The 25,468-nt window shown below is 34.7% G+C and overlaps 1 protein-coding gene across 2 annotated transcripts in view; it reads right to left on the bottom strand.

Moving 5' to 3' along the window:
* Positions 1-962: 962 nt before the first annotated feature.
* SHISA6 (shisa family member 6) overlaps positions 963-25,468 on the bottom strand; it is a 473,827-nt gene continuing 449,321 nt past the window's right edge. For both annotated transcript variants that reach the window (XM_051995557.1, XM_051995558.1), the window contains 2 exons: positions 11,495-11,647; positions 963-7,090 (listed from right to left, as the gene is read on the bottom strand). In XM_051995557.1, coding sequence (XP_051851517.1) covers positions 6,537-7,090; positions 11,495-11,647 — 707 coding nt within the window. In that variant the 3' untranslated portion in view covers positions 963-6,536. The remainder of the gene's footprint in view (positions 7,091-11,494; positions 11,648-25,468) is intronic.

Genomic DNA, 25,468 nt, shown 5'->3' with positions numbered 1-25,468 from the left:
TTCTCTTGTATTTATTTTGTATATACAAAATGTAGATATGGCATACTTACATATGGTCTTTCCAGATAGAAATGTATGCCCCTTGATGGAAAGAACCCAACATAGTGTTTGGCACACAATAGATGATTAATAAATTCTTGGTGATTGCTTTATTGATTGATATGTACTGGACATCTGGGAACCAAATTAAATAGACAGAAGATAACAAGATAGATTATTTTGGGCACTCATATAGAACTCTCAGTGACCCTTGATTTTTTTCTGAAACAAAAATTCATCTTTTTAATACCAATATATTGTGGCACTAGGATGCTGCAAATAACACATTCTCAAAGAAATCAGAAAGAACTCTGCCAAGAAAACCCCAGTTGGGTCACAACTGAAAGACAGTAAGAGACATATTTTAATTCAAACTTCTGTTTTAGATGAGGGTTGTCTGTAACGCATACAATGAATCATATAAATTCACCAGATTTTTTTTTTTGAGGCAATAGGGTTAAGTGACTTGCTTAGAATTACATATCTAGTAAGTGTATGAGGTCAGATTTGAACTCAGGTCTTCCTGACTCCAGGGCCTTTGTTTTATCAACTGCACCACTCTGCTGCTCCAATGAGTCAGATTTTTTAATGTAGACAATTTGGCATATTAGCAAGAGGGTTGAAGACAGGTAACTTGGATTTAAGTCCTATCTCTTATAGATACTGGATGTGTGACCTTAGGCAAATAGATTTAATTGGATATTTCAGACAACTTTCAAGACAAAAGTTGAAGAAAAAAGGTGCTAACTTGTATTAGTGGAAGAAATTATTTCCTCTGGGCATTTCTTATATCAATGAAATAATAAATTCAATCTTTCTCCAAGCTTGGAGATGTATATTTTGTGGTCTTCTTGCCAATAATGATCTGAAAAACACTCTTAAATAAGTGATGTTTAATTCTTGAAGAGCTAAAGACACAATACTTTTGTTGAAATTGCTTTATTTTTAAATTCATAAATATTTGTTACTGACAAAAGTGGAAAAATCCTTAAGACTAAATCTTACTAAACTGATATTTGTTTACAGTACATACAGAATGTGCTTTTACAGGTAAGTAGAACAAGGAGAATAATACAGAGGAAACAGTAGTGTACTGCTTATCTTGAAGCTTAATGATTAATCAAGAATCTGTGCAAAGTTACAGAGATATAAAGATAATTTTTCATTGGTACCACCATATAATTAAGATGAAATCCATAAATTGGGCTAATGCATAAAAATGTTCATTAATCCCTCTTAGGAAATAGTGTATCCAAATTAAAATCTTAAAGTAAGAATTGCTTTTATTAGAGAATATCTTACTACAAAATATCTAGAACGTATCCGCCATTAATAAAGGACATGAATGGGACATCCCCTTGCGGTGGTCCTTTGCAAGAGGAAATGAGGTTGAAGAGGGGAAGAATGACACAATTGAGAAATGATATTTGCTCCTTATAGATGTTGACATTAAGGAGGCACGCAATGTTATTTTTGTCATTAGTAGAGGAATGATGGTACATATGTGATTTGTCTAAGTTATCTTGACTTTGATCCTGTCTTCTTGTTTCATCTCATAATCCTTTACTGGAGTGTTACTAGGAGGTTTTAGAAAGGTACAAGGGCAGTAACAATTCCATATATTACCCAGAGGCTCAGCTGTGACTCCTTCTTCACTTTCTCCAACTAGATCAAAACCTTAGTGTCCAGAGTTGTTTTCGAGGAGACAAATCTCATTGCTGTTTAGAAAAAAAAATTTTTTTTTACATCACAAAACTTTGTCCTTTTCAAGATGTTGCTCATCAATGAATTTTGAAATTCCTTAGAACTACCCTTAAGCACAAGATTTGTGACTTCATGGACAAAACCACCTCCCCAATTCCTGTCAATATCCCATCCCATCGCTAGCTGTCTCTCAGCCTGGACCACATTGAAAAAGGAAACAAATTCCTCAAGGGTAAAAGCCTTGAATAGTTTGGGTGTTTCTGATATAAGCAAGTTTCTATAAAAATCAACCTATTAAATCAAGCCTATTGAATGGTTAGATAATTAAACATGCAGTTTCAAGATCTTGATTCAGTGAGCCAAGAATATTGAGTCAACCCTATACTAGGTATGCCCTTGGTGGCTGAGAATTTCACTGTAGATCAGACGTAATGTACAGCTCAGAAAGGAGAAATCTGAAGATCAGATGGGAGTCAGAAGTTGCAAGGGCAAAGGAGGGTCAAGATGTGAATGAAAATCCAATGAGAGCCCAGAAATACTTCTCTTACTAATTTTCCAGCAAAACAATGGTTTGCTTAAGGAAAGTAGTATTTGAATGTTGAAAAATACTAAGATATTAGCTCCCTTGAAGTACTTTCAGAACAAGTTTCCAGGTTTGTTAGAAGATAAATGATTTTTAAATGTAGTCATGTGTATGTCAAAGGCAGACTCTTAGGTAATTTCTTCAGTTCAATTTCTCACTTGTGCTTGATATGAATAATTGAAGAGTTGATTTGGGTAATACAATGGAGAATGATCTCCTTTCCTTCCCTTTCTGAGAAACAAATTAAACTTTTAGCTTTTGGAGATAAATGGCAAATACCACCTACAAACAGAAGAGGAGATCAAGTGAGATAATTCATGTAAATTGCTTTTGTTAAGTATTAAATATAAGGTACATTAAGGGTAAAGGAGGGAGACAAGTGTGATTGAGAGATCCCTGAGGAGCTAAGAGATGTGGCCAGAACTGGGTTTGGCAGGAAAGAACCTGGAACCTCAGGAATTACTAATTCCATTATTTTCATCTAGATTTCTGCTTTATAGAGCTAGAGACAAGAGGAGGGATAGGGAGAAGGGACCAGCATTAGAGGGGAAAGGAAAGCAGCAGACAATTGAGGAGAGAGAGTGCATAGAAAGACAAGCTTTTGGATTAGGTAGAAGAGATCAGGGCTGGGATATAGAGTAAAGAAAGGAATTGAATTAGAATGAAAGTAGAAAAAAGATGTTTGGATAAGAATAAGAGGAAATTGAAAGCTGATACTTGGAAGATCATCTATCATCTAATTGACTTGTGAATCCCAAAGTCCATCAGTGGAAATATCTATATGATTAAGGACTACTTGATAAAAGTTTTGGAATCTGTAAATTCACACAACCAGGAACCATGGCAAGATTCAAAAGAACTCAATTTTATTAAGAGTTGAGTATTCTTTTAAGGATTAGGAGAACAGAAAGAGGCAATTAAAGGAGAAAAATAAGAAGGAAGACACTGCAATTGCAGGCTCATGTCCCTGCCAATGCTTAACACAATCTCTTACACCTAATAAGTGCTTAATAAATATTTGCTAAATTAAATTGAATCAAATTGAATCTTTATCAGAACTTAAAAAAGGAATAGAGACCAAAATAAGGAGGACAATATATTTTTAAACATTCAAGAGAGAATGCTCTGCCAAAGATTACGGAAATTTACTAAATGGATTTTCTACTGACTGATTTCTTTTAGAGAATGAGAAAAGCAAATTGGTACAACAGTTGTTGGTTATGAATAGTTGTGGAAATGCATGTACAAAAGACAGAGGAGAGAACACTTGGTAGAGAAGTTCTGCCTTTCTCTTTTCTCACAAAAGTGGATAAAGTTGGCTTGGTTTGTTGGTATTGTGCTAAAGTTTTTGATAGGATTGCCCTCACTATTCTTGTGGCCAATTGAATATTTCATGAACCTGTAATAGATATATTTGGTTTCACTGAACCCAATTCTCCCATATTGCTTAAAAAACAAACTCAGATAAACCTGTGGAGACTAGCCCTCAAAAGGTTTACATGTGGAAAATCTGTCCTTCTTTTAGCTCTTAGAAGCCATGACACTCCCCATATAGGGAAGCTAAAGGGGCAAGTGGCCCATACCAATCATTTGAGGAGTCTCTGTTCACTTTGGAATGAGAGTGGCTTGAACAGTGAATTAAAAAAGTGGGATGATGAGATGTCATAGGATCATAGATTTTGTGGTGCAAGGGATCTCAAAGGTCATGTACTAACTCCCCCTAATTTGACAAAAAAGGAAACTGAGACACAAAACAGGCAGTGTGGCTCAATGGTGCAGTGAAATTGGAATCAGTAGAAGACAGGAGTTCAAATCCCAGCTTTGCCACTTGTTCTATAGGTTTGGGGTCATGTAAATAGTAAATGAAAGATGCAGGATTTGGAGCCAGAAACAATATATTTTCCACTCTACCATACTTCTACTGATAGTAATTTTCCCAAAGTTCAGACAAAAATTAGAGCTTTAGGATTCTTCATATAAGTTGAATAAACTAATTAATTTCAATGTCATCTCATCTAGTATGATGGAAAATTTACAAGGCTTCCATGGAAGAATTTTCTGGCCTTTGAAGGCACCACATCAATGTGGGAGATATTTTACCTCCATGATGATAAAAAGATACCCTATTTAAAAGTCATTTCATTTGGAGCCTAATTTTTTTTGATGGACATAATAGGATGGTTGTCTCTAAAATGTTATGTTCTTATGCTGTACTCCATCCAACAGGTTGGTGGAAGTGGTGATAGAAGGCTAAAGTGACTAAAGTAGAGGGAACAATTAGGGCCATTAATTGAAAGTTTTCATTCAAGATGTTCTCTTTTTAACATCCTGGAAAGGAAACTAATGAAGCTGCAGTGGCACCATAGTCCTAAGTATGAGGCAGACGCCATTCTCTACAAAAGTGAAAATAGCCTGGCACATACTCATCTTAGTAGTCAGTCTCAGGCTAGTAAATTACCTATACTCTGCAGAAGATGAGACTACTCAGCAGCATACACATGAGCTCCATTTAGTTTCTCTGTCTGGGTCACAGTACAGCAACAGATGGTTCAGCAGCAACTCAGAACTAAAATGTAAGGACTTGACTTGAAATGAAGTGCTTGCCCAATGATCACTTTATATAGTTGGATCTATTAGGCTGTTGGTCTTCCTTCCCCCCTCTCTCCCTTCCCTCAACAATACCTCCATCTTATTTCTCTGACCTAAGAAATAGGAAAGGGTTGTAAAGTAGCTTGGAATAGTTGGGCTAGGAAAGGGGCCTAGAATAAAACATTAAATAAAGTAAAATCCCATTGGTAGATTTTTAAAATCATTCTGTCTCTTTTTAATCCAGACCAGTAATAAGTTCTAGAAGCTGTAGATACTAATTAGGTTTGTAGCTGACAGAACAGAGAAGGGAAGGTAATCAGGGAAAAGAAGTCCCCAAAAGGACAAAACAGGTGGAAGATTACAGGGGACTGGTGTCTGGACAAAAGAGAAGAATGAAGTTTACAATGGTAATGTGGAAACGCAGGTTGCCTTATGGGAGGGGCAGTGGTATTTAATTTTCTGCTTGCAGCCTGGGTTGCCCTCTTAGAGGGATAAAATACAGACTGCATATGAAACAGTCCAGTCTGATGTGAATGGGGTTAAGAAAGAGGGACCAGGAATTATGGAAATGATAATTCCCCTTTCAGATCACAGTGAATCCCCCCAGAGCCTGACAGTCTTGGATAGGAAGTCAGGCTTGATTCTGGGGAGAGGAAATAGGCCTGCATGAGAGCAGTAGTCTGGGTTTAGAGTGCTGAAGTTAGGGTTCCTAGAGACAATGCTGAGGCTATCCAGTTCTCTGATATGAATTCCCTTGTATAGGGCTAAGGCCAAGGTTTCCCTCTTTATGAGAATTTACTTCATCACCACTTCAGGAGAGCTCTTAAGCTTCTGAATTAGAGGACCATGAGGATTTGGGTTCACAGAGAACAGACCTGAAGGAAAGGAGTACTCAGGGGGTGCAGAGAATGCTTAGAAGAAGGGAGATGTGGTTAAGTAGATTTCTTAAACTCAGAGTTTCTGTGAAGGAATATAAGAAATAATGGAAACTTGTCTGCTTTCAGGCTTATGTGAAAGTAAGGTCTGAGAGCACTATGATGAAGGGCAAGGAAGTTATCTTTGTGCTTATGGACACAGCAGTTTCACTGCTCTGGTGAGTAGGCAGTTTTTAGGCACTAGAAGATTTCCATGATGTAGTTCTAGTTAAATGAATGAGACCACGTTGCCAACCTAACCAGCCAACTCTCCACATACCCTGGTCAACCCAGCCTGGGAGGGGAGGGTGTTACTGAGGAGAAGGTCTCTAATAGCTGAACCCCTATTGAGAGAGTATTTGGGAACAAGGAGATGCTGCTGGGAAGCCTCAGAACGATCTCCTTTTCTCACAAATTCTTGATTCCACTTGAAAAAGTGAGAGAAAAACTTTTAGATGTATAAGAAATGAGTCAGTCCCAGGAGACTTGAGCTGTACTTCTAGGAGGGGGTATGGCTTTCTGTTGCAGAAGCAGCTCATCTGGCCCCCACCTCCCTTGAATATTTTTCTATAATTATCCACTTGTGGATAAGGTAGGAGAGGGTGGAATGACAAGGGCCAGAAGAGTCCCCAAGACCCTTTTAGGAAAGACAATTAGGTTTCTCTCCTAGCTGTCTCCACCCAGCCTGTCCCTGGCTCTGACCCCAGTCACACAGTCACTTCAGTCTTGCTGGCTGTATGGTAGTGAGTGTGTTGTCCAGGGATGTAATGCAGCTGTTCTACCGTGTTGTGTCTCCGAGTTGCAAAGGCCTGGCGCTTAGCTGCGGTCTGACTCTGGCCTAGGGTATTGTAGGAGTTATTGGAGGCACTAGGATGGGAGTGCATCTTGGTCATGTGATAGCGGTCCAGCACAGGTGTAGACACAAAGACATCCATGTTAGACATAGCACGAGACAGAGCTTGCTCTGGGAAGGCTGTCCTCTCTGGGGACAGTAGTGGGTCCTGGGAATGTAGGCGTTCAGCTGACAACAGCTGCTCATCAGATAGAATCCTGTCATAGGGCATGCTGAACTCCTCTGGCATCACCCTTTCAGGAGAGAGGACTCTGTCTTGGGACATGGCTCGTATTGGCCGGCGAGGCCGCTCACGGGGTTGGGGCTTCTGCTGTGACATCTGGATGACATTCAGAGGGAGTGTGCCCCGGGCAGCCAGATCAGGGAGGTGACGTCTCCTCATGTAGTACTCATCAGCTTCCTTGTCAGCTGTAGGGGAGAGACAAATAATACAGTGGGATGAGGAAGAATACTGACTGGACTGTCAAATCCTCAGGGATAAGGGGCTAGAGAGAGAGAGAGAATAAACCCCACAATAGCACAATATCACTTTAACCCCAATCTCTATAATAAAGTTATTGACTGTCAGACCTAGAAGGGATTTTAGAGATTTTTTTGGTCTGATTCCCTCATTTTACAGAAGAAATTAAAGTCCAGAGAAATGAGATCAGCTCAAGATGACAAAACTACATAGTGCCAGAATTTTGACTAAGATTTAGGTCTCTTGATTCCTAATCTGATATAATATCCTGGCCCTGAGATCTTCCCCATTCTGTCACCACCAAATAGCAGTTAATAGCTTCACAATAAGTGCATGATACTTGACAGACAGCTGAATTGTAGAACCAGTCTCACAACATTGAAATAAAACCAGCCATTAATCCAACACTTTCTCTTAACACAGCTTATAAACTACCCTCTCAAAACACATATTATTTATGTATGTGAAATTTAAATAAATTCAATAAGCATTTATGAAGTAGTACTGTGTGCCAAGTATATAGGCATTTACATACACTTTATAAATACATGCCAGAAATAATCTATCATTAGAACAAATGGTTGTGGTTAAGGATCATCTCAAATCCCTTCAATGCCACGTCAATAATATATTTTTCCTGAATAATGTGATTAAAAAAAACATTCACTGATTCAATTTTAACATTTATACATTATAGGCTATCTACATTCAGTCATGCAAAATATTTCCATATTAGTCATGTTGTGAAAGAAGACATGGATCAAAAATACTAAGAAAAAGAAAGTTTAAGAAAAAGTGCTTTCATCTGCATTGGTTTTTTTTTCTCTAGATATGGATATGGATAACATACAGCTCCTTCAGAATTATTTTCAATCATTATGTTGCTGAGAATAGCTATATCATTTACAACTGATCATTCTATAATATAGATGTTAGTATGTTCTGGTTTTGGTTCTGCCTATCTTAATTTGCATCAGTCCATATAAGTCTTTCCATGTTTTTCTGAGAGTATCCTGCTTGTCATTTCTTATAGGACAATAGTATTCTATGACAATCATAATCTATTCAGCCATTGTTCAGTCATTTCCCTATTGATGGGCATTCCTTCAATTTCCAATTCTTTGCCACAACTAAAAGAAGTGTTATGAATACTTGTAGTACATATATATCCTTTTCTTTTAGTTTGTTATCTCTTCGGGGTTCAGACCTAATAGTGATATTCCTTGGTCAAAGGAAATACATGGTTTTTATAAACCTTTAGGTATAGTTCCAGAATGGCTAAGTCAGTCCACAACTCCACTGACAATACATTAGTTCCTCAGCTCTCCCATATTTCTTTCAACATTTGTCATTTTCTTTTTCTGTCATATTAATCAATATGATATGTGTGAGAGTTGTTTTAATGCACATTCTCTAATCAATGGTGATTTAAAGCATTTCTTCACATGAATATAAACAGCTTTAATTACTTCATCTGAAAACTACTTATTCCTATCTTTTAATCATTTATTTATCAATTAGGGAATGGTTTTTATTTTAAAAAATTTAACTTAGTTCTCCATGCATTTGAGAAATGAATACTTTATCAGAAAAATTTGCTGTACATTTTTTCATTAAAATGATTATTGTTTATTTTCTCCATCCTATTCCCCTGTTTATCTTTCTTTCCATGTTTCTGTTTTCTCTCTCCCTCTTCCTCTGTTTTTACCCTGTCCATCCATAGAAATAAAGTTTTGTTTCTGTCTATTGCCTTTCCCAATCCACCCTCACTTTTATCAGCCTCCCATCCTTATTTATCCTTTCTCCCTCCCACCTTTCTGTAGGGTAAGATAGATTTCAATAACCAACTAAATGTATGTTATTCCCTCTTTGAGCAATTGTGATGAGGGTAAGATTCAAATGTTCCCTGACTCATTCCCTCAGCTTTATCTCCACCATAAAAGGTCTTTCTCACTTCTTTTATTGTGAAACAGTTTACTCCATTCTACGTCTTCCTTTTTCCTTTTCTTAGCGAATTTTTCTTTTTCATAACTTAATCTTATTTTTTAAGATATTGCTCTATCATATTTAACTTACACCTATATACTCTGACTTTTTATATTCCTAACTTCCATAATAATGGGAAAGTTTTTATGAGTTATAAGTATCCTCTTTCTAGGTATGAAAATAAAGTTTAACCTTTATTGAATTCTTTGTGATTTCTCTTTCCCATTTTTCTGCTTCGCTTGAGTTTTTGGTTTGAATGACAAATTTTCTATTCAGCTCTGGTCTTTTCATTTGGAATGTTTGAAAATCCTTTATTTTATTGAATATACATTTTTTTCATCTGAAGAAGTATATTCAATTTTGCTGGTTGGGTGGTTTTTGCTTGTAACCCTACTTTTGTAGACTATCATATTCCAAGTCCTTGATCTGGAAGCTCTGGAATTTAGCTATAATATTCCTGTGAGTTGTAACTTTGGGATCTCTTTCAGAAGATGATCAGTAGATTTTTTCAATTTTTATTGTATTCTCTGGTTCTAGAGTATCAGGGCAGTTTTCCTTGATAATTTCTTAAAAGATGATTTATAGGGCCTTTCTTTTGATCATGGCTTTCAGACAATCCTGTAATTCTTAAATTCTCTCTTCTCAATCCATTTTATAGGTCAGTTGTATTTCTAATAAAGTATTTCACATTTTCCACCTATTTTTTTTATCATTCTGATTTTGATTGCTTCTTGATGTCTCATGGAATCACTAGCTTCTACTTGCTCAATTTTTAAGGAATTATTTTTTCATTGAGCTTTTGTAGTTCCTTTTTCATATATATTTGTAAATCCTATATGCTTATACATCCTTATGCTCACAAATAACTATAGATATGCACACTATACACATACCCACATTTTACATAGATATTAAGTAGATATGCTATTTGTCTATATGTTTATATATATTGTTTACCTTTGAGTGAATAAAAATAATAATAAAGCACTTTTCAAATATTATCTTACTTGATTCTCATATGAACTTGGAAGAAAGGTACTATTATTTTTCTATTCTTTAGATGAAGAGGTTCAATGACTTACCAAGTTGACACAGGTTGCAAATTAGCAAATACTGAAGGGGTATTTAAACTTATTTTTCTTAACTTCAGGTCTAGAATTCTGTTCATTTTGCTACATTGCTGTCTATAATCTATTCAGAATCTACAGATTTATATATTTAGCACCATACCTGGCATATTTTATAAACATACATTCTAGGACAGGGCTTGTGTATATTACCTCACATCAATAAACATGTGTATATTTACATATTCACAGATATCATATACGTAAAAACACATATACACATATGCAAACACACATACCAATGCACCTGTAGAAACTTTGTACCTATTTCATATTACCATACAAATCAAATCAGTATTCATCTCTGGGGATGCACACATATTCCATTCAGAGATAATCACAAGAAACAAAGATTCTCACAGAATTCATCTTTTAAATTTCAACAAAATACAGGATCCCTCATTACTGTTTTTTTTTTAAAAATTTAATTTTATTTAATAATAACTTTGTATTGACAGAATCCATGCCAGGATAATTTTTACACAGCATTATCCCTTGCAATCACTTATGTTTCGTCTTTTCCCCTCCCTCCCTGTCCCCCCCCCAAGATGGCAAGCAGTCCTATATATGTTAAATATGTTGCAGTATATCCTAGATACAATACATATTTGCAGAACCGAACAGTTCTCCCGCTGCACAGGGAGAATCCACATTACTGTTTTAAGGCAAGCTCTATGATCTTAATCCTCACCATCTAACTGAGAATTTCTTGAGATGGTCAGCCATAAATATTCCTGGCAATAGAAATAAAACTTTCTGCCACAAAGGCAGTCATAAAGGAGTCTACCCTTAGAATAATACTTTTAAATGCATGAGATAAAATACATAGAATTACAAAGCAACCTATTACATTGAAATATATATATTTTCACAGATCTATGTTTAAAAAAACCTTACAACTATGTGCACTAAGCCAGAGGGTATCAAATAGCTGCAGATAGCTGCAATATTACAAAGTGTATCCCCAAACAAATTAAAATATAATTGAGAAATAATTAACAAAATGAACCAAACATAAATAACATTATATTTCAAAACTATCAATATGCATCCCGCATATATATTAGAGGCTTCTATGAATTTGACTTCATTTCACTAAACCATATTTCCTTTCTCTCCATCCTTATCCCTTTTCTATCTAGACAGAAAAAGTAGGGACAAATTCCCATGTCCTGGTAAGGAAATGAAAATGTGTCTTCAACCTGAGACTAAAGTACTACTAAAGGAAACACCACCTACTTAGCCTCTTCAGAGATGAATATTTGCTGGGGTTGGTCTTAACTGCAGATTCATAGGATGGAGGAAGGTGAGCCAAATTCTGGAAGGATCTAGAGAAAGAAAGGTCATAGGGCTCTGTAGCTGATGTCAGGATGTTGTTTATCCGTGGCTTTTCTGCAAGAAAGAAAGACAAAGGAGCCATCAAAACATTCTTGCTACTACTTTGGCAAGGACAAATACAAAGCAAGGATTCCTCTCGTCTTCCCTCCCCTGCCCCACCCCAGGATAAGTTTGGGTTACCAATAAAGCCAGCATATATTCTTCCTACTGTTTTGGGCCAAAAGAACATTGTTGCTATTCAATGAAGAAGGATTTCAGCTTTGAGAACACTGGACTCTTGCCTACTCTGCCCTCCACACAGCAAATCCAAATCAACTGCTTATAAGAATTTTCCTCATAAAAATCATAGAATGTCAGTGTTGGAAGGAGTTATAGAGACCATTTAGTAATTGTCCAACATTCTTATTTTACAGGTGAAGAAATGAAGCATCAGAGTGGTATTGCCTTGTTCAGTAGTTTCCCTATAATACATAATTTCTGTGCAGCTTTGGGTAAGTCACTTAACCTATCTGGGCTTTTCTACTCTATAAAATGAAAAGTTTGAACCAGGATGATTCCTGAGGTCTTTCCAATTCTGTATGAATGCTCTTATACTTAGTGAAGGGCATATACAGAAATAGAACTCAGTTTTCTTGACTCCCAGTCTAGTCAATACTTTCCATTTCATCCAAACCACCTTTCATTTCTCTTACATCCCTGGAGTTGGGAAAGGGGAAAAAGATAGGTAGGAAGTGGTAGTGTGACCAAAGAATGCAAATTTTATCGAACTGGTTTCTCCAACTCAGTCTCTTAGGTAAGATTACCCAGGCCTGAAAGAGATAAAATTTTAATGTATTCAACTTCAAACCAAAATAGATATTTTTCTGTCAAAAGATTCTGGAGTCAGCTCCAGGAAATGTTAATAATGAAAATTAAACTTTAAAGTGCGTTGAGTTTACATTTTGTTTTTCCAGAAGTATTTCTAAAACATTTATCAGCACATCCCTATCTTTATCTTTCTGAGTAACAATTACTGATACTGATGCAACACTTTAAAATTGTACTTAAAGAAATTAGTGAAGTTGATCATATTATGAGTCTAAAAACAACAAGAAACAGCATTTCATGAGAGGGATACTTGGACACAGTGATCATGGTAAGTATTTAGGGGAAAATAAAGAGATTTCAATTGTTCATTGTTTGGTTAAAAATGCAACAAAAACCCAACTAAATTAATTTACCTATTTGGTGTCATACCAATTAAATATCTAAAGTGTTACTTTAAGTTTTGAGAAAAGTAATAACAAAATTCATTTGGGGAAACAAAATGCAAAGACTCTCAAAGAAAACAATGAAAAAAGTGAGAAAGAAATGGAGTTAACAGTATGAAATTTTAAACTTTACTACAAAGCAATATAAAGCAAACAATGGTACTGGTTACAAAGCTAGAAAATCAATCAGTGGAAGAGATTGAGTAGACAGCATACAGATATAAATTAGCATAATCTTTGATGAATTCAAAGACTCTAAGAAAAGAATAAGGATTTAGTACTTGGTAAAAACTACTATGAATACTGAAAAGTAGTATGCTAGATAAGGTTTTTCTACATATTAAAATAAGCTCATAAGAAATACTAGACTTCATTATATAAGCTTATATAATTAATTAGAGAAGTGAGGAAGAAACTACTTTTAAGGATTATGATTAGGAGAAGAGTTCATTATAAAACAAGGGATTAAAAGAGTCACAGAATATTAATTGGACAATTCAGATTACATAAAACTGATAAGTTTTGGGATTTTTTGCACAAATAAAACCAATGCAATTAAAAGAAAAAGGGAACCATTTGTAAGTGAAGCATAAAATAGGGAGAAGTAATGGTCAACAAGAATTCTCTCCACTATGATAAAAGATGTTCAGTGCAGAGCACAAATTAAAGACTTCCTATATATGGTGAAGTTCTCTAGATTTTCCATTTGTGTGTGATTAAATCAAGTTCCAGAATATTTCAGAGCTTTCTAAACAAGTAGGGAGAAAGAAAGATTTCAATTACTGAGGAGCCATAGACAAAATTATGTAAGATAGAGAAGCTACCATTATACTGAAATGGAGAGCATTGAATTCTTAATTCTTACAGGCAAAACATCTAGGACTACAACCAAGAATAAAGAATAATTTATTCAGCAAAACTTAATATAATCCTTCAAAGAAAAAATAATATTCAATTAATAGAGAACATTTAAGCAATTATGATGAAAAGAACAGTAGTAAATATAAATTTTGAAATATGAACACAGGAGTTGAGAGCAATATTAAAAAGGTTAAATAATCAATGGAGAGGGAAGGGAATTAACTGATATGAGGATCTCTTCAGAACCAAAACACTAAAAGGTCTAAAAAGAATCATATTAAACAGATGGACCAGGTGGTTCTGTTTTGTTTTTATGATGTTAAAAAGATGAAAGGAAAGGGAGGAAGGGAGGAGAGAGGAATTTAGATAATCATTTAATCTCATATCTCACATAATATGGGGCCAAAGTAGACGTATATACAGACATAAAAGATGTGGGAAGAGTGAGCATTATTAAAACTCATTTTCATCTGAACTGGTCATAAGAGGATAGGATATGGAGAATACAATCACATATGCAAAGAGTTTGATTTAGAAATACATTCAAAAAGGAAATGGATAAAGGAAGAGGGGAAAAGGGAATAGGAACATCAATAGATTTGGAGAGTTATTAATCATGAGAGAAATAAACCCTAATTTTAAATGAGAAGTCATGAAGAGATAGATAAAATGAAAGTATTTTATATTAAAAAGAAAGTTGGAGACAGAGAGGAAAAATTATGAGAATAGGATAGAGAGAAATAAATAATCATAATTGTGACATGTTCAAACTCACTCACAAAATAGAAGAGGATAGAAATAAAATTCAAGATTGTTTGCAATAAAAACACTTTTAACATAAAAGCCCATACAGTTAAAATAAAGGAATAGAATAAAATCTGCTAAAATTAGACTAATGTTTGTTAAAGCTAAAGAACTCAAATACCAGTATGAGTTAAGAACTCATTATTTGACAAAGCTTCCTAAAAATGGGTGGCAGTTTGACAGAAATTAAATTTAGTACAATATCTTAAATCATATACCAAGATATGATCCAAATAAAAATAACCTATCTACAAGAGGACACAATATAAGTAAATTTAAAAAATAATAAGGAAATTATCTTTCAGGTTTTTGGATAGGGGAAGAATTCATGACTAAATGAGGCAGAGGCTCACAGAAGATAAAACAAACATTATTTCATAAAGCTTTAAAAAGTTTTTTGCACAAACAAATATAGTTAAGAATAGAATTGGAATAGTTAACTGGAGAAAAATATAGCAATTTTTAAATAACATTGTCAAGATATAAGGAAATGATTCACATTTGTAAGAAGTGAAGTCATTTCACAATTGGCAAAAAGTCAAAGGATTTGAAAAAAACCCCTTTTTTGTGAAAAAAGAGCCAAGCTACGTATAGCTATATGACAAATGCTCTAACACCTAAAGTTAGAGAAAATCAAATTAAAGCAGTACTGAAGTTACCTCAGTAAAACTTGATTTGCAAAACTAACAGAAATATGAAATGACAAATACTGGAGGAGGCTATAGGAAAACAGACATAATAGTGTATTGCTGATGGAACTGTGAAATAGTCCAGTCACTTTGGAAAGCAATTTAGTATTATGACCAAAATATGATTAAATCTTGTATATCCACTGACCCAACAATACCACTAATAAGGTTGTACTTTGAAGAGATCAAAGAAAGAAAAAAGTACTAATATTTAGAGCAAATCTTATTGTTAGGTAAAGAACTAGAAAATATGGATTCATCATCAATTGAGAGATGACTGCATATGATTGTACAATCAATCCTCAACTTCTATGGGGTGACCTTCCTGGAAAACTTCAGAAAAGTTTTAAAAAAAGGTGACTTTTGATATATTGAACCCATGAGAACTAGTGGGTTATGTTCTCATGGCTACCAAATGTTAAGGGACAGCTCAATTCCCGGAGAGCCTCCACAGCTGTGGATCATAACTCACAAGAGGAGTTTTATTCTGGGTGGATCTCCAGCAGCCACTGTCAAGGGGCTCCTGTGTATTCCAGCAGCTCTCCCGTGTATTCTAAAAATCAAAAATTATAATTTTCTACTAATTGCTGAAAATACACTTTTCTGAATATAATTCTTTATAACAAAACATTAATTTTGATAATAGGCACTTTTTCTAACACACTAACAATGAAATGACCAATAAAGTGTAGGGGACAGAAGAAGCAATGAGAAACAGAATGTGAAGGGACAGGGACAGTGATGTTGGAAGAACCTTGAGGTAATAAAGGAAAAGGAGGAACCTGCCAACTTTCATCTCCTTTTCAGTTTGTTGTTGGACAGTTTTCCAAGGAAAAGTATAAACCTTAAGGTGAGTTACCTGACCAGTTAGATTTCAGAATTTCTAACCAATTGGGCTGGGCTTCTCTAGGGCTAGAGCTTGCCCCACTAGGGAAACCAGATAAACAAGAGGGGGAAGATAGGGAAGGAAAAAAGATCACTCTTCTCTGCTAGCTTTAGGGAGAGGGCAGGGAGTGACCACAATTTCATTTACCCAAAGACTTAAGTTGCTTTTCCATTTTTTCAATTTCATTTTCAGGCACTTGAGAGCTTACTTTAGCACTTTCTGAAGTAAATTAATGAACACTTTTATAAATATTTTCCTCCTTTTTTTTTTCCTTCTACTGCACAGCCATGAAAGTAAGACTATATGTAGTTTCTGACATGAAAGTGAAAATGAGATGCTAATAAAAACACTGGAATGCTTGAAGTCATGAAAGGTAAATACAGGGATTATAGGATTGACTGTAGGTAAATTAATGAAATATTATCAAGGTATAAGAAATGAAAAGATGGTTTCAGAGAAAATTGGTTAAGTGTGTGAACTAATGCAGAGTAAAGTAAACATAACCAGGAGGACAATTCATACTATAACAAAAATTTATGTTATAGTATGAATTGTCCTCCTGGTTATGTTTACTTTGAAATATTCTAAAAGACTTAAGACCCTAATTAATGAAATGATCAACCACAACTCTAGAACACTAATGATAAAGATTGTTGTCCATCACTTGAGAGATAGGTAATGGACAGATAGGTAATTTGAGACACTTATTTATAGGCTTGACCAATGAGGGAGTTTTTTTGTTTGACTACACTTATATGTTATATATATGTAAGTATATGTGTGTGTATGTATGTATGTATGTGTGTATGTGTGTATATATGTTATATATACTTGTACATATGTATATCTTATATATAAGTATTTTATATATATGTGTGTGTGTATTATATATATATATATTTTCTTTCTAAGGGGGAGGGAGAAAGTGAGGAGAAAAATATGCAATTTTTAAAATTTTTTCAAATTTTACTAGGCAGATCTCTTTAATGTGAGACAGTGAGTCAGGTAAGTCCTCAACTGTTTATGATTATATTAAACTTAAGACAGCAACATCCTTTCTAGCTAACAAATCATCATATCTATTATGCCATTTTCTCCTTTCCACAAGATCAAAATCTCCTTTGCTCTTCTGCCCCTCAATACTGCTACCTCCTATTATCCCTTAATCTTCCCTTCCAACTGGAAAAAAATTATCCTTCTCTTTAGACTCCAGCTACACCAGGATAAAGAATTTGTATTTAGTTGTATACTCAAGAGAGAACTGCAAACTCAAGAGGGATCCACACTGAGCAAAACTCAGTACATATTTATGCTTTAGATATACCAGTTAAGCAGCTGCATAAAGAACAATTTGGAAAAGTAGAAAGAAATGGGAAACCAATGGGATGGAATCACAAAAATTCAGGAGAGGTGATGAACTTGGATAAATCATGAGATTATTTTTTCTCTAATAATTTCTTATTAAGGGAGAAATAATCTTATTTATATGTACTTTTGGAAGTACAAACAATTTTCTTTTTGTTCATAAATTACATCTGATGCAATTTCCATACTTAATTTCTTAAAGGGTTTATATCCTTTATTATTATAGAATCAATCCTTTAAAATAAGATTTAAATAGCAAGAGCAGAAGTATGGTGTAGTGGATAGATAGCTGACCTTGGAGTCAAGAAGACTGGTAATTGTATTGTGTAGATTTTATATATATATATGTATAGGTATAGGGGTGTGTGTGTGTGTGTGTGTGTGTGTGTGTGTGTGTGTATACAAGTTCTAGTAGAATTTTGGGAAAATGGAATCAATTTGATAAATTGTAGCATCATTTATTTGTAAGTGTGACATAATGAAAAGTCAGCGTGGTATAATTCATAATCAAATAATTATTGGATTTGATTATGAACTGTGCTACACTGATTTCTCATAAGACTCTAGAATAAAGGATTGGGAAGGATACAAAAATGGTAACACAGATCCTCTATATCATGAAAGTGCTACTTAAGGAGTTAGAATTTTCTAATAGACTTTCCCAAACACATTTCAGTAGGCATTTTGAGGACAGCAAATATCAAAACTGAGAAAAGAATTTAAGGGTGGGGTTAAATAAATTGAATCCCCTTCTTCTAATTAAAGTAAGGAATAAGATGCCCTGATGTAGAGGGCTGAAACTATTGGGTTGATGCACTGAGGTCGGGACTGCTTAGCACTTGAGGCTAACTACTGATTGGACAATACTCTTTGGGCATATGCTTGGTAAGTAGTCCTTTCCACTATCCGTGCTGGCTCAATGATTGGTGTATAGAGGATTGTAGGAGGGACTAAGGGGTGGAGTAAGACAAGCGAGGGACACACTCGGTAGTAGACAAGGTAGATGAGGGAGAAGATGGAGGTGGAGATTCTGCTTCCATCCTGTTCAATCCTGCATCTAAAGACTGAGAATAAAGATTAAGGACTTTTGCTTATCCTGACTCCACCTGATTCTGGGGTGTCCTGGGTGCTAGCGCGGTTGTCACACCCTGATACTTTAACTAGGTAAGCAAAACTCTCAATGACCAAATCAAACATTTTCAATTGTGTGAAATGTTTTCAGATGAACTGGAGTGACACTGACATTGAATGCCATTGAATGTTCTGATTGTCTAAGAAAACTTAGTCATATCCTGTGGGTCTCATCTATAAAATAAAAGATCTATTCAGAACTCAGATGTTTTGAGCATCTGGTAACACTTTGGATCCCCCAAAACAGCTAACTATAAAGAGTATTTTAACTAAACCTTCTGACAAGGCTTTCCTTGGGACAAGGAACACAAGAGGACATTATATCTTTGGTTTGCTCTCCCATCATCCCATCCTTAGCTAGAATGGGACTTTGTTATCACAAAGTATCTAGAGGATTTTAGTCTTGTTCTTCAAGACAGTGGCTGGTAGAAGCATCTGCACTGTGAGTCAAGGACAGACTGGATGAAGTTCTACAAAGATGCCAGCAAAGGTGAGTATAGGGGAGAAAAGGATCTCCAGCCATTAAGAGCTACGAATTACGTTTTGCCATGTATGCTTTGTAAGCTTGAGATCACTTTCCCCTGGAATCTGAATGTATTAATTGGAGAAGTCACAGACTTTTGCAGGGATGTTTTGTACCAGCTGTTATTATATCATCTTAAAAATATTCTTTTATGAAGGCTACTTAAAAATAATTGACAAAATTAATTCTCAACTGATGATACTGGGAGAAAGTACATTGTTGGGGAGTCATAAGCATTAGGAGATCCTTCACAACTCCATAGTTGTCCCTTAAGTCCTGAGAGGCTGTGTTCCGGGGACAATCATTAATTTGAATGAGAATTGTGATAACAGCTCCAGAGTGTATTGTATAATGTAATGTAATTTGATTAATGACAATATAATCACTACCCCCCCCTTTTTTTTTTTGACACATTAGGAGCCTGGGGAAGTCACATAACCTCTAAGTGCTCCAGCAGTCCTTTAAAATTATCAGTTACAGGAAGGTATATACCTGCATTGGAAAAGAAATTTCCTCACTAGAAGTTTCCTACATTTATGCAATCATAAGCCTGTTTAAATAACAATAAACAGAAAATTTGACAAAGTTCTAATTAGTTTCATTACACAGGGTGAGGTCATTCAGAAGCCTAGAGGTTGCTAGATTGCTATATGTAACAGGAAACCCTCCAGGAGAAATAACAGGCAAATTATAAGGTTCTTTCAGTGACTGATCATGAGTCCTATGGAGTCTGATGCAGAAAAACCTAAAAAAAAAATTAGTATTTGAAAGATGCTGTTAAGGATATGACTACCAGTGCATTCATACTGTCTTTTAGCTTTAAGTTCAGGCACAAAATTTATACCCCAGTGACACATGACACAAAGGAGTTCTTAACTGATTTTTCTGTTGTTTGGGTTTTGCTTTCCTTCATTGCAAAATACATAACTTCACTACTCTAATATATAATATACTGTGACAGCTTGGGAGATTGTTAGGGGGCATTAAGTCAACAAGGTAAGGAAAGGAGGGTTAATATCTAAGGTGGAGGGAAGTCTTGTCCTCTGGTTTCTTAGAAGATTTTTAAAGCTTTCCAAATATATATGTTCTTTCTTCTTTATCCCATCCCCATTCATCTACACATCCTTCTATGCTCTCCCTTATCCTGTTCCCTCACCCTCATATTTCTGTATAAATCTAGAAGACTTTTATTCTCTTCTAAATGTATATATTGTTTTCTCTTAATCTAGATCTGATGTGAGTAGGGTCCCCTCTAAAAAAAATTCTTATATCCTCTCCTCCATCCCTATCCCTTTACCCTCTTATTTGTTTCTCTATTTAGAAGACCTTTATATGCGTGTGTGTGTGTGTGTGTGTGTGTGTGTGTGTGTATGTATTTCCCTCTTTAACCTTCCTGATGAGAGTAGGTTTCCAGAACTACCAGCACTCCTCACCACTCTTTTAATTCCTGTCAGTTCTTCCTCTTTGTGTGATCCTGGGCAAGCCTCTTGCAATTCATTTGTCTAAGATAATCATTCTTTTTACCTTTTCTTATACAGTTTTGTTTTTTAGAATTTCATTATGTTTAGCTTTATCCCAATTTTTCCCCTATTTGAATAACCTTATTACTACTGACAATCTTAGACATACCGTTTAACTTTCCTTGTATAAAAAGCAGTTTGTCCTTATGGAGTACCTTGTAATTAATATTTCTCTTGGATTTTATTTGTCAAATTTTATTTGTCAGATTTTCTATTGAGTTCAGGTTTTTTTGTAACAAAATCTTGAAAGTTTGGCAATTTACTGAATGTCCTTTTTTGATTCAGGATTCTTAATTTTTGAAAATGACTTTGTAGTATTGGTACTACAAAATTGGTAGTACCTTTTTTTGAAATGTTGATAAAATTCTCCTGTGACTCCATCAGAACTCAAAGTATCCCCTTTGTTTCCACTTTGGTAGCTCCTTTAAAGCTAATTTTATGTTCTTTTACAAGATTGGATTATTTAAGATCTCTGTTTTGTGGAGTCAAGTGAATATGTACTTATCAAGCACCTACCATGTGTGCACTACTAAATAAAAGTCTATGCTCTCAAAAAGTTCCCAAACTAAAGGATGAGACAACATGCAAATACTCTTGTACAAACATGACAAAGATAGAATAAATTCGAGGGAATTATTGAGGAAAGACATTAGAAATGAGGTGGATTAAGAAAAACATTTTGTAGAAGGTGAGATTTTAGCTGAGAATTGAAGGAAGCCAGAGAAGCTAGGAGAGAAAGATGAGAAGGGAAAGCATTTCAGGCATGTGGGACCATCAATGATAATGCTTTAAGTCAACTAATGGAGCTTCATGTGAAAAGAACAGCAAAGGCTGTAAGTGGAATTAAGTAAGATGCAACAAACCTGAAAAGGTAAAAAGACGCAGTATTATGGACTTTAAAAGCCAAACACATTTGACTCTGGAGTTTTTTCAGTAGGGGAGAAGGGGGATGATATGGTCAGACCCACATTAAGAAGATTAATTTAGCAGCTGAGCAAAGGTAAGGCTGTAGTGGTAAAGTCTTGAGGGAAATTGACCAACAGGACATTGCAATGGTCCACAGATGAGGAGATGAGAGCCTGACCAGGATGGTGGCACTGTCAGAGGAGAAAGGAGGATGTACACAAAGGATGTAATGTAAGTAGGACTTGCAATTTATAAGAAGTGTGAATGATAGAGTAAGGAGTCAAAAATGCCATCTATGTTGTGAGCCTAGATGCCTAGGAATATGGTCACGTCCTCAAAAATAACAGAAAAATTAGGAAAAGTGGAAATCTTTGAGAGGAAAAAAAATGAATTGAATTTTGGACAAGATGAGTTTAAAATGTTTATAAAACATAAACAAGTTCAAGATGTATAAGAGTAGTTGAGAAGTAGGACTAGAAATTAGGAGAAAGGTCAGAGTATTAAAAAAAAGAAAGTAAAAACAATGACTGACAGCATCAAAGACTTCAGAAAAATCAAGAAAAAAGAAGATTCAGAAAAAAGTTATTACTTTTGGCAATTAGGAGATCATTCGCAACTTTGGAGAGAGTAGTTTTAGTTGAATGATAAAATTATACTTCAGACTGAAGAGTTAAGAAAAAGATGTGAGGAAATGGAGGCAGAGTGTTATGAAATCTAGTCCATGATACTTCAAGCTTGTTGTTCTGTAATTACTTCTGTTTAAGTTCTGTTTTCACCCTTATTTCTTTGTATACTTTAAAAAAAAAATCTTAACGGTCCATCTCTTATTGTTGTTATCTTCATACATCTCTTTTTTTGTGAGAATCAAATGGTGTCATGGATTTAAAAAACTTCAAACTTTAAAATGTTATAGAAATATCATGATGTGATTGTTATCATTATTATTGCTGCTGCTGCTGCTACTTCTAGTATTACTAGACTATTTCTGTGTCAAAAACTAGTACCATCTCTTCCTCCTCACCCACTCTCCATCCCTATCACTCTTCAGATATACTGAGGTACTTGTGGGACCCAATAAAACTAAAAAATAAGAAAATTTTGTTAAGAATCTCAGAGATATGTGGTTATAGGAACATATGAACAAAGAAGATAAAAGATAGTTAAGAAAAACATAAATTATAAAGTGTGATTATAGTAGATCAAGTAGTAAATATTACTACTTAGAGAATACTTCATTAACCTTGATGAATTAATGTAAACAGGAATAAAGTAAACTATCTTCTAAAATATCAAAAAAATTTGAAGATGTGATTGTTATTTCATTCTCATTGATTTTTTTATTAAAATGTGAATAATGGGAGAGGTGTTATAGAACTGGAAAAGATCAATGTTGGTGAAAGGAAAAAAATGGAGCCAGCAAAATAGCGAGTGAAGTAGGCTTGATTTCTGATAAAATCATAAAACGTATTGTTAAAAAAATAAATATATAAATAAATAAAGTTTCCCCCAAACTTTTTTGAATATGTTATTATAATGATTTATTGGAAGAAGAGGCCTTGCAAAACTTACTCAGAAGTAATTTGTCCTTCTCTCTCAATACTCCATTCTGATACCAAGTTCATATTATAAGGCATATATACTGATGGATAAACTCCATGGCTTGTCTACTCAACTATATATAATAAACTGGACAATAGGCATTCTTTATCCATATATTTTTCCTCTTGTGTAGTGGGTTAAACTCTTGATTTATTATAAATTTCATATAGAAGGTTTTGCAATGTCTTGAGATTTGAAGCAACCAACATAATATCCTGTACAAGTAAGAATATTTGAAGAAATTCACTGTCTACCTGGAATCTTTCTTCAATTTGATATCAATATTTTCATTGTCTCTGTTTAATTGGCATACCAGTTTATTTTCATTGTTGTTGTTTAAATTGATTTTTGAAAAAAAATTCAACTTGAAATTCTCTCTATAACAAATCTGCATAGTTAAGCAAAATATATTTTTATATTAACAATGTCCAAAATGAAAAAAAGAAAAGAGAATGTGCTTCAACCTGTTTTCTGAGTTTATCAGTTATGTGGAAGTCACACATACATATATAGAAACACATAAACAGACACACACAGACATAGATATACACACAGACATACACATAGACAAACAGACATAGACACACACAGACACATATACAAATGCATAAACACACATAGAGATACACACAGAGACACATACACAAGCACACAGAACACTCATGAGTCCTTTGGATTTGTGATAGGTCATTGTATTGATCAGAATCCTTCACTTTTTCAAAGTGATTGTTTTTGCATTATTGTTGTTAAATTGTTGTCTTCATTTTGCTTTGCATCAACTTAAATCTTTTTGATGTGTTTTTTTTTTTTTTTTTGGTGATTGAGGGGGGTGAAATCATGCCCTTCATCATTTCTAATAGCATAATCTTATGCTGTTACTTCCATATATTATTTCTTTGATCAGCTATTTTTCAGTTGATGGGAATTTCCTCAATTTCCAATTTTTTGTCACCATGAAGACCTGCTTTAACTTTTTTTATACATATGGGTTATTTATTATTTTGATCTCTTTGGAGTATAAGTCTAATTGTTATTGCTAGTTCTTTCTTTTTGAAGAAGACCAATGACATCACAGGGTAAGTTTTAACTTGAATGTGAACTGGATTTGAGTTGGACAAAGTTGTACAAAGTCATCGGTCTCACTTTCTCTTCCGAATCATTGAAGTGGCAAAATCCAAAGTCAGAATAATTTGTGTACCCTGGCATTTTTAGTGTCTGACCAAGATCTAAGTGCTCTAGAGCACCTACTTTTGCCACTTTACTTAAAAAACCTATGTTTGTTGGTTAAGTAATTGATTGCAAGTCATTTTTCCTTTTCTCACTGTGTTTAATGAACTTACATTGTTTCTTATCAGTATTTCAATATCTTTAGGAACAAATTACTGACAAGAGAAAGAAATATGAAGGGAACTAGGTTTAAGCTCCCATCAATAGTTAAGAATCCTGGGCAAGAAACTAAATTTCTTTAGTTTTTAGTTAACAGGGATGAAAATTTTAAGGATTACTGAGGATTGGTTTTACATAAGAGTTCCATATATTTGCATAATTTCCCACCTCTCCCATCCACCAAAATCCCCAACTTTAGAATGAAATTATTAGGGAGAGAAAGAGGGAAACTAAGCAGAAACAGGACATCTATATTATAATCTATGTAATCTTGCATCAACTTCTTATCTCTAAAAGTAGAAGGCTTTTGAAGTCCTTTTCAGTTTTAAGTCCAATGAATTTCATATATGACCTCCAAGGTTCCTTTCCAGTTCTAAAATCTATGATTTTGTGGACTGAATTTAGGTTCAGTCAATCAATGCATCTCTCTACAACCTTCTTGGTCATCCAGCCTAGGTTTGAACATTTACTGAAGGGGAAACTGCCAGCTTGTAAACAACCAATTCTGTTTGGGGGTTGTTATAATTACTAGGAACTTCTTACTAAAATCAAGCTTAAATGTGCCTCTTCGCATGTCCACACATTGCTCTAGGTTCTGTCATCTGGGGTGAAATAGATTTTGCTTTTGATCTTGCTTTTGACTAATAGTCTTTCAAATTCCTGAAGTGATCTATTATGTCCCTACTAAATCTCTTCTCCAGTCTAAACATTCCAAATTCCTTAATCATCTTTATGGCTAGCTCATTAGTTTGATGGTTTAATATAAAAGATATCCTGTAGAAATAGGCAGGCCTAGTACATATATCATTGCATAAAAGGCCACGCACCAGTTCTCTAAGAACAAGATGACAGATCAACTAAAGGCCAACAGGAAGGGCCATGCAAAACAGCATATTATCTGTGAACAGTTGCAAGAAAAGTAGGTAACCCAGTCAGATTGTGAAAGCAAATGATA

This window comes from Antechinus flavipes, chromosome 4 (genome assembly GCF_016432865.1).
Source record: "Antechinus flavipes isolate AdamAnt ecotype Samford, QLD, Australia chromosome 4, AdamAnt_v2, whole genome shotgun sequence".
Classification (NCBI taxonomy): Eukaryota; Metazoa; Chordata; class Mammalia; order Dasyuromorphia; family Dasyuridae; genus Antechinus; species Antechinus flavipes.
The sequence above is the reverse complement of the archived record's forward strand: the minus strand, read 5'-3'. Positions and strand labels throughout refer to the sequence as shown.